Genomic DNA, 9,702 nt, shown 5'->3' with positions numbered 1-9,702 from the left:
GTTTGTGCACAGATCGTTGGTATTCCAGGAAAGTGGTGGCTACACGAGGCAGCAAGTGACAGCCTAGAAGGCGCTTCCGTTCACACTAGTCCAACTGCCCCACAGTTATATCAGCCCATGATCTATTTCAGGCTTCACGCTCTTCAGGGTCCTTCTTTGGAACCTACTCCTGGGGGTTTCTGCCAGCCCCTGCCCAAGCCAGGAGGTGCCGGACGCTTTGTGAGCTGGGCAGGCCTTTTAGTTATGGTCATGTTGTTATTGTTTCCAATCTGCACATCCTGGCACCCATGGAGGACAATAGATCGCGGGCCTTTAAAAGAAATCAGGAGTTAAATTAAGAGAGGCAGCGGCACCTTGTGTTCATTCTTGGGTAATGCAAGTATTGAGTCTGGCCTTCTCAGAGTCAGGCTGCCCCACTAGAACTATTTTACAGAGACCTAAGAACAGTGATAACTGATATTTGAGACACTGGTACTTGTGCTTCTTTCACTCAAGAAGTTGTCTGAATTAATAGAGCAACAATGGAATCCAGAGGGGCTCACAGAGCAGGTAGGGGGGAGTGGGAAGTCAGAAGACTAGGCCTTGCAAGAATTTACACAGTAACTAGGGTAATGGGTGTGGATGTGTTGGAGTCAGTGAGACTGGCTCAGCATGGGACAGGGTTCAGAGCTATTGTACAAAGGGTTGCTATGAGCAGCAGGTGACTTGATGGCACATAACAACAACATGGCATCTCAGCATGATTCTCCCCATGGGGGTGTGTGTGTCAGTTTCTCCATTTATTAAAAGAAGTTGAATTATATGATCTCTAATATCTCCTCCTCCCCCCCTCCAACGTATCTGAGCCTACAGGTTTGAGGAAGAAGCTGGTATAATTACACAGGGAGGAGGAAGGGTAGGAAGTAGGTACCTGATATTGGATTTGGGTCTGGGCCCCAGGGGGACCAGCTCATGCCATTTGTATGAACTCCCTGCAAACAAACACAGAATTCTCAGGCTTCTAGTCCAGGGACCTGGCTTCACTACTGCACACTTTATCAGCCTCAAGTTTTCCACGGCAAAAAGACAGGATTCATAAGACACTGTAACCCATCCCCTAGTCTCAACAATAGTTACCTGATACCATTGCGTCCCAGGACTTGAGGCCCAAGCAGAGTGGGCGTTGGGCATTTGGGTCCTGATAGGCGAGGGCTCTGAAGTTTTGGGAAGTTGGGCAGTTGAAGCTGCTGCTGCTGCTATCTTGGTATCCTGAACCTGCTCTCCCTGCTTGGTCTTCTCAGCAAGACTCTTGTATTTTTCAGGAATAGGGCTTCGGTCTTCCTCCAGGTGCAGGCTGTTCAGGCTCTTGGAAAGCACAGAATCATTCCAGTAGCACAGGGCGTCCATTTCAGTCCTTCCTGAGTTAGACGCCCTTCTATCACTTCCCTTGTGCTCAGAAAGAAACTTCTTTACCTGTAGGGACAGGATGAGTTGCTAGGTATGGAGGTGAGAAAGCCAGAGTTCAGTAACGGTGGGACACAATCCTGGGTCTTTTGGATTATATCTGCTTACTGCTTGGGAACTTAGGGGTTGGTGGGGAGTGGAGAGGGTAAAGGCATTCGTAACAGTGATCAGTGAGGACTTCTGGGGTGGTTAGGAGAGCCATGCTGTGCTCTCACTGACCAGTATGTAGTGGCAGGAGCTCACCATGATGACTGCATCATCCACCTTGTTCTGCACCTGAGACAAGGCACTGGAGGTTTCTGATTGACAGTCTGGAAAGACAACACAGTTGGGTGCAGGTGAATTCATTTCCTCATGGATAAAGCTCTTGGCTGACAGCCCTTGGCTGACAGACCCAGGTCTGGTCCAGCTGTCTGTCAAATGACCAACTCACCCTGAAAACAGGGCCTGTCTTCGGGTTTATGACTCCAACAGAGCTGCATTAGCTTCTTTAGCCCTTCCAAGCCTGGAGTGTTGGGCCCAGGTTCTGGCAGTTCCAACAGAGGGGGCCGGACCTGATTATCATGTATTGCCATCTTTAGCAGAGATGTCTGAACCTTGACTAGGAGTTTGACAGTGGAAGGAAAGAGAAGGCATTCAAGATAGTAGCTGAAACCTCTGCAATATGGAAAGGGGCAGAGAATATGGTCTAAGGAGTGGTGAAGGCGGAGTAGGGCAGTCTGAATAGACAAGCAGGAAGTGGTGGTTGGGGCAAGGGTTAGTTTGGAGGCTGGGGCTTGTAGTGAGAGGGTCCCTGGCCTATGGATCCCAGGCTCCTCCTAGAGTCTTACTCTCAGCTTCTCTTCCTGCTATCACTGCCCACATTAAGATCCCGAAGCTGTAGGAAACAAAAAGTTGAGGTAAACAATGGCAACTCGACTCTATTCAAATAGCACACATCCTTTAGAAAGGTCCAGAGAGGTGCAGAGACTTGGGATGTGTGTTTGAGGTGGGCATCTCACCTGTAGACATCACTGCTCAGTGAGGCCCTCTGGTTTACATCAGCCAGCAGCTCTGGAGCCAAGTAGTTTAGGGTGCCTCCTGGCTCACTGGACCCTGCCCTTGACAGTGACTCTCCTTGAAATGTTGACAAGCCAAAATCTGCTAGCTGCAAAAAAGAAGGAAGATGAAGGAGTTACAGAAAGGGGCCAGGCAGCCTCCAGAAGTGCCCTTCCTCCTAGCAGAGGAGGCTCTAGCCTTACAAAGGGGATTCGAAGGAGGGAGGGAATGAGTGTCAGGGGTCCTGGGGTTTCCTCCTCAGTGAGGCTGGGTAAAGGCCAGAGTCTCCTGGGCTACGTTGGTTACAGCTCTTTGGAGAGCCTGGTTGGATGAGCTTGTGGAATTGATGGTGGTGGCTGGGTTTTATTTTGCCTCTTAGTAGAGAATGAGCTGAAGGTTCTGAGTGAGTCTTGGTTCCTTTACAATCCTGGAACTAGAGGCTAAGGATATCCAACAGGACAAGACTGGGCAGAGCCTCTGTTAGAGGCTCCATGGGGGTTGGTGTATGAATGGGCTGACCTTGACGTGCAGCTCTTGGTCCAGCAGGACATTGGAGGGCTTGAGGTCTCGGTGTAGCAGTACCGGGTTCAGGCTGTGCAGGTAACACATCCCCAGCACAATCTGATGCAGGAGGCGGCATAAAAGTGGCCAGGGTTGAGGGCAATGAGGTTGCAGCAGCCCAGACAGGGAGCCATTCTCCATGAATGGAGCCACCAAAGCTGGCCCTGACACCCCGTCCCAGTCCAGTTTCTCAGTGACTCCTAGGAGCAGCAGCACATAGGAGTTGCGCAGATGTGCCATGGCCTTCACCTCCCGGGAAAGCGTCTTTCTGCAAGTCAGGAGAGGGCTTTAGAAGACCTGCAGGGGCCCTGAGATCCCCTCCCTCCCTATGCAGGCCCCAGCAGAGTCACAGGCCACTCACGAGTTCACAATCTTGACCGCTAAATCGATGCCCCATTTCTTATGATGGGCCCGGAACACAGTGCCGAATCCGCCTTGGCCAACAAACTTCCGGTTCTCCAGTTCCTCGACGGGCAGAAGAGGTGCTAGGTTGCCGCTGGGCCTGAAAAACGGACTTCATCCCTCATCCACCAGCTGCCTATGGCCCCTCTTCAGAGCTGCTTCCCCCATTCCCTGAATCAGCACCTTCCGTGCACCCCTGTGTCCCCGCGGCCTGAGCACTGGGCAGCGCCTGTCCGCCTGTCCACAGTGCACCCTGTTGGAGTGTCAGAGGCTTCAGATTCCACTCCCGACTCCCCAGCTCACCATAAGTTGGAGGACATCAGACTGGAGGGTGCCAGAAGCTTCCGGAAGGAAATAAACCGTGAGTTTCTATTGGTGTGACTTTTGCGGGGCGGCTGCAAGCGGCAAGAGAAGGAGGGGCTGGGTGTCTAGGTCTGGGATTGCGTATCCCCGTCGATCCCCAACATCAAGTGACGAAACAACTTCCTTGTAAGAAGCCCACGCCCCCACAGCCCCCGCCCCTAGGGTGGAGCAGAACCGAAAGCCAGCACTTTCCTCTCTTTGCATTTTCTTCAGCATCGCCTTGCACCATGTCGAGGGTACGTGTAAACTGAGCATTTCGGGTGCTAGGAAAGGAATCCACACCATCCAGGACCCGCAGTCGGTCCAGTTCTACAGCCTCTGTCTCTCATTTCTCCCATACAACCCCCATCTATCACCTGTCAGACCTTCTAGGGGGTTTTTAAGAGAAAGTTTTAAAGACCAGTTTTGTGAGCTCTTTCTATCGCTGCTCTAAGATCATACGCAATACTTGTATAATGCTTATCATGTGCCAAATACAATACTGATTTACTTAAATCTCATATCAACCTTTAAGGGAGTCATGCTGCACATATCCCTTGCTACTGATAATTTAAGTATCTTGGCTAAATCAACATAAAACAGGCCCTGGAGCCTGCCTTTTAATCATCAAATCATTTTCTTTCCCCATAGCCTTTAGGGTATTACTTGGTTCCTACTCTGTTCCTGGGAGCTGCTGTTGCTAAAAAAGACCTTGAAATTGTTCACTAGTCTGTCCCATACACTGGAGCACCTGGAGTCAGCAAGATGAAGACCCACCCCCAGGGCTTTGTTGTCCAGCTGAAGAGTTACAGGTGTTGCATTGTCCACTGCAGTGGAAACACCTCAGAGTTCCCTACCGCCATCCTGATGTCAGTTCCACCATGTGAGTACATTGACTAATGTCATGATCCTGATAAACAAATTTTCTGGAGTTGGACCTTTGAGAATTCAGGAGCTTGTGCAGGTTTAAGGATTAGGATAGACAAAAGGAATACTATGCAACAATAAGAAGAAATGGAAAGAACAACACATACACTGTTCAGGATAAACTTCAAAAGCCTAGTGAAAGAATCTAGATATAGAATACTATGTACTGTATGAGCCATTTAATGAATTACAGAAAAAAAATAAAACCATAGAGACAAAAGCAGATCCGTTATTACAGGGGCTGAGAGTTGCGGGGGAAGAGTCCTGGTGGGACAGTGCTTTATGTGTTAGGTTGTTAACAGAAGGTTGGGTGGTTTGACTCTACCAGCTGCTCTAAGGGAAAAAGATGAGATAATCTCCTCCTGTAAAGATTTATAGCTTCTAAAACACAATGGAGGGTCACCATGCATTGTAAACAACTTGATAGTAGTGGGTTTTCTGTTATGGGAGTGAAGGTAGGGGATGACTAGAAAGAGATACTAGATAATTGACTAGGGTGGTGAGGCTGTTCTAGGTCCATGTTGTCCAGTAGAAATGTAATACTGCCACAAAAATAGTTTTAAAGTTTCTGGTTGCCACATTATAATAAGGAGAAAAGAACAAGTGACATTAATTTTAATTATGCTACTTATCTTAATATTTCTTCTCAATGTCAGCCACAATTTGTTATGATCCACCCAGTCAAATGCCTTTGAAAGTCAATAAAGCACAAATAGACATTCTTCTGGTATTCATTACTTTCAGCCAGGATCCATCTGACATCAGCAATAATATTCCTGTTGCCACTGCCTCTTCTAAACCCTGCTTGAATTTCTGGCAGTTCCCTATCTAAGTACTGTTCTAGCCATTTTTTAATGATCTTCAACAGTATTTTGCTTGCATGTGATATCAAAGATATTGTTTGATAGTTTCCACGTTCATTTGGATTCTTGGGAATGGGAACTAATATGGACCTCTTCCAATTTGTTGGCCAGACAACCGCCCTCCAAATATCCTGGCATAGACTGGTAAGTGCATCCAAGGCTGCACCTAACTGAAACAAATTAACAGATTTGTTTCAATTGACCAAAGTGCATCTGATTCAGGTCATAGTCTTTCTCATCATCTATGCATATTAGAGTTGGACAACTAAGGATGACAGAAGAATTGATGCCTTTGGTGGAGTTGGAGAAGAGTACTGAATATCCCATGGACGGCCAAAAGAACAAAGAGATATGTCTTGGAAAGGGTACAGCCAGAGTGCTCTTGGGAGGCAAGAATGATGAGGCTTTGCCTCATACACTTCGGGCATATTGCTAGGAAGGGCTAATCCTTGGAGAGGGACATGATGCTGGGAAGGGTGGAGGGTCCACAAAGGAGAGGAAGACCCTCAACCAGGTGTGTTGATATGGTCACTGCTGCAAGGGGCGCTTGTGTGTCAGAAGTGTGAGGATGGCACAGGATAGAACAGGGTTCAGATCTGTTGTTCATAGCGTCACTATGAGTTGTAATCAACTTGATGGCACCTAACAACCACCACCTTAGTATTTAACAATATTATAATTTCAAGGTTATTAAAAAAATTTAATAGGACATTTTGTATTCTCTTTCATATGAAGTCTTCAGAATCTACAGTGGATGTTACAGTTACACCTCAATTCACAGAATGGAATACTGTGGCCTATCCCCTCTCCACAGTTGCTGCCATGTTGGAGCCCATTATTGGGTCATTGTGTCCGTCCATTTCATTGAGAGTCTTCCTCTTTTTTACTGATCCTCTAGTTTACCAAGGAAGATGTTCTTCTCTAGGGACTAGTCCCTCCTCATAACATTTCCAGAATATATGAGATTAAATTTCAACATCTTTGCTTCCAAAAATCATTCTTAGATTACACTTCTACAGATTTTCTCCCCTGGGAATGAATCTCTGGTATATTTGATATTCTCCACTAACACCATAATTCACATGTATTAATATCTCTTCAGTTTCCTTTATCAGTTGTCCAGTTTACACCTGTATGTGAGGGGACTGAAAATAACACCGGTTGGGTCAGGTGCACCTTAATTCTTTAAACAACATCTTTGTTTTACAATACTTTAAAGAGGCCATTTGTACCAGCAGATTTGCCCAATGCAGGAAATAATTTAATTTCTTGACTATAGAATAACTACGATGAAAGGGTACAATCCTGACACACACCTTTTCAGATTTTAAGCTACGCGATATATTTATCTATAATATCTTCTGTAAGTATGCTGACCAGTAACCTGGGGTTGCTGTGATGCTGAAACTTGTGCCATTGGGGTATCAAATGCCATAACGGTTACCCATAGTGGACAGTGTTTACTTGAGCTCCCAGTTTAAGACAGATTTGGAAGCAGGAGTGGCATCAACTTCCTAAACAACTTGCCTCTGGAAACTCTATGAATTTTGATAAGTGACAATAGTTACAGAAAAGCATCAGGCCTTTTGTTCATAGAGCCTCTACGAGTTGTGCTTGACTCGATGACAATCAATAGCAACATATAAAAGCATATCAACATATAAGATATGTTTATCTATAATATATAAAAACATATTTATAATAGGGAGTTCTGGGGGTGGTTGTTATTAAGTGTTGTCATATCGAGCATGATTCATAGCGACCCTATGAACAGATTTGAAGTCTATGCTATCCTGCACATCCTTATTATCCTTGACTCACTTGAATCGGTTGCCACAGATACTGTATCAGTTTATTTCATTGAAAGTCTTCTCTCTTTCCTGCAGTGGATTTGAACTGCTTGCCTTTGGGTTGGCAGTGCAACTCCTTACCCACTAGGCCACTAGAGCTCCCTAGAAATTAACAGCTCCCAGAGCTCCCAGAGCAGTAGCAACTTCCTTGTTCTACCTTCCAATACTCTAACCAGAGATTGTCTTCTCTGTTCCTTCTTGATTTCTTGCAACTATGAGTAGGCCTGTTGGTATTATCTTTGATACTTGTTTGAAGTTAGCCCTTGGAGTTAACAAATGAGTAGGCTCTCATCATACATTAACATGAGAGGTGGTTTAAATCAGAGGATATTGTAAGTGAAAGTACAAAGTTTACAGTGGAGTGGGAAAGGTGACTAATTTGAACTAAGTTCAAATATCATTTGTTGCTGCCAATATCATTACCATTCTTATTGCCAATATCATTACCATTTTTTCTCAGTAAGTTCTCATAATCCTGTGAAGCTGGACATCTTGTCCTAGCCTTGCAGATGAAGAAATAAAATGGCATCATTTACCATCTGGATGGAAAAACTGGGCATAAAGTGATAAGAAACTGTTTTTTACAATGATAGTGCAAATCCCTCCTACTGAGATAATACCATCCTGGACCATCGGGGAAATCCTTATCTCTGTTCCCAGCTACTGGAAAAAACAAACATTCACCAGAGGGGAAAAGGGTATAATTTCAGGCAAATGAGCTAGAACGTTTTTTTTTGTTGCTTTGGGCAAACCAAAACAAACCTGCCTTAACAGGGAGTCCTGAGTCCACTCAAAGCAATCCAGTAGAACCAAACTCTTCAGAGAGGATTTTTTGGTTATAATCTTTATGGAGACAGGTTGCCAGCCTTTCTTTCTTGGCACTGCAGGATAGGTTTGAACCACTAGCCTTTGGATAAATGGTTTATAGTCAGTACAAACCATTTGTGTAACTTAGGATTCTTTTGAGAACTAGGCTATCATTAAATAGCTTTGTGGAAAAGGCCCCCCCAAAAAAACTTCTCAGAGTCTCTTATGTTAGTTTACTTTGTTTTTTTCAGGTCTATTTGTTTTTAAAGATTTCCATATCCCTATTTGGAGAGAGAGGGAGAGAGAGAGAGAGAGAGACAGTGAGTGAGTTTGTGTGCTGGGATCTTCTTTAATCTTTTCATTAGTTTTTAAGGAAGTTGATTTTGAAAGTGTTAGATTGATTCACCTTTGATAACGGAACTAGATAGAGAATTTGTGTAATGTAGTCTAGGTTTTAAGTGAAAAAGGGTGTGTTCCACAGCTGTGGTTTGTGGTATAGATGAGGAAGTGACCTAAATAAGCATCAAAGATGCTTAAACAAACACTTTTTCTCATCTGAAGACATGTATTCCAGAGTTCTTCTCTACCAAAACCTTAAAAGATTATTTTTTTCCAGGAACACCCAATATGACTTTAATAACAGGGCAGGATCTGGATTAGTTCTTATTGTAGACGTGGCTGGCTCTTCAGCCTCGGACACGCTCGAACTTCCACCCTTGAAGTGGATGTAGGGTTTGGTGTGGCTGTGTGGGGTGCCTGGCGCCTTGCCGAAATGCCTGTACACCTCTCGGCCCTTGCACGGCCCTGACAGCAGCACGGCGCTGCAGCCCTTGGGTGAGTCCAGGGCCAGCTGGTCGAAGGTGAGGATCTTGCCTCCAGCCCTGAGGATGCGGCTCCAGGCCTGGCTCCTCACACGCAGAGCACACACCTTCAGCCTGGGCACCTCCGGAACACTCACGTCATCTGTTATAATCCCAACCACCACAGCCGTCTTGTTTTCTCGGCCAGGAAGCTTCATCTTTCAGGTCATCTGAGAAAGGGACAGTAGTGGCTGGTTGGTGCAGCTCATAAACAGCCTCTTCAGCACAACCTGGTTGAAGGTGGAGTTGGTCTGTCTGACCAGGAACCTGTAGAGCTTGACCAACAGCCAGAGGTAGATGTCCTGGCTGTGGACTCCTTGTGCTGGACCTTTCTGTCCTTGTTGTGGTGGATGTCAACTCCCATGATGGCGACTACAGGTCCAGAAAGAAGGAACCCAAAAGATTCTTCTAAAAAACATCCTGAGAGAATGAGTTGTTAGTTTTACATCCAGAGACCATAGTCTTTGTTGACATCAAGACCAGTTGACATAGGCATAGTCTACAAACAAAAATATTTGATACTGTTTGGATCACAACAAGCTATGGCTGTCTATGAGAAGAATGGGAATCCCAGAACATTTGATTGTGCTTATGTGGAACCTATACTTG

At 45.6% G+C, this 9,702-nt stretch overlaps 2 protein-coding genes across 2 annotated transcripts; both read right to left on the bottom strand.

Moving 5' to 3' along the window:
* Positions 1-143: 143 nt before the first annotated feature.
* On the bottom strand, positions 144-4,649 carry RIPK3 (receptor-interacting serine-threonine kinase 3). Its single transcript, XM_006903266.1, has 10 exons — positions 4,644-4,649; positions 3,748-3,839; positions 3,404-3,544; positions 3,001-3,310; positions 2,445-2,590; positions 2,274-2,320; positions 1,877-2,044; positions 1,687-1,754; positions 1,255-1,452; positions 144-278 (listed from the first exon to the last, which is right to left on the bottom strand). Exons 1-10 carry the CDS (start codon positions 4,647-4,649, stop codon positions 144-146), a joined length of 1,311 nt encoding a protein of 436 aa, XP_006903328.1.
* Positions 4,650-8,889: 4,240 nt separating this feature from the next.
* LOC102865678 (60S ribosomal protein L18-like) lies at positions 8,890-9,457 on the bottom strand. Its single transcript, XM_006903265.1, is given in 3 exon segments — positions 8,890-8,945; positions 8,948-9,368; positions 9,422-9,457. Coding segments are annotated over 3 exon segments (513 nt in total).
* Positions 9,458-9,702: the final 245 nt, after the last annotated feature.

This window comes from Elephantulus edwardii, unplaced genomic scaffold, assembly GCF_000299155.1.
Source record: "Elephantulus edwardii isolate Elephantulus edwardi_28Jun2011 unplaced genomic scaffold, EleEdw1.0 scaffold00550, whole genome shotgun sequence".
NCBI classification, from domain to species: domain Eukaryota; kingdom Metazoa; phylum Chordata; class Mammalia; order Macroscelidea; family Macroscelididae; genus Elephantulus; species Elephantulus edwardii.
This window is presented reverse-complemented; position numbering and strand designations above follow the sequence as displayed.

What these genes read in the sequence shown, in the direction of transcription:
- RIPK3 (XM_006903266.1), bottom strand. An exon ending in GCGGTCAAGATTGTGAACTC is followed by an intron (nt 3,311 to 3,403) that starts GTGAGTGGCCTG and finishes CCTGACTTGCAG; the next exon opens with AAAGACGCTTTCCCGGGAGG. An exon ending in ACCAAGAGCTGCACGTCAAG is followed by an intron (nt 2,591 to 3,000) that starts GTCAGCCCATTC and finishes TCTTTTTTGCAG; the next exon opens with CTAGCAGATTTTGGCTTGTC.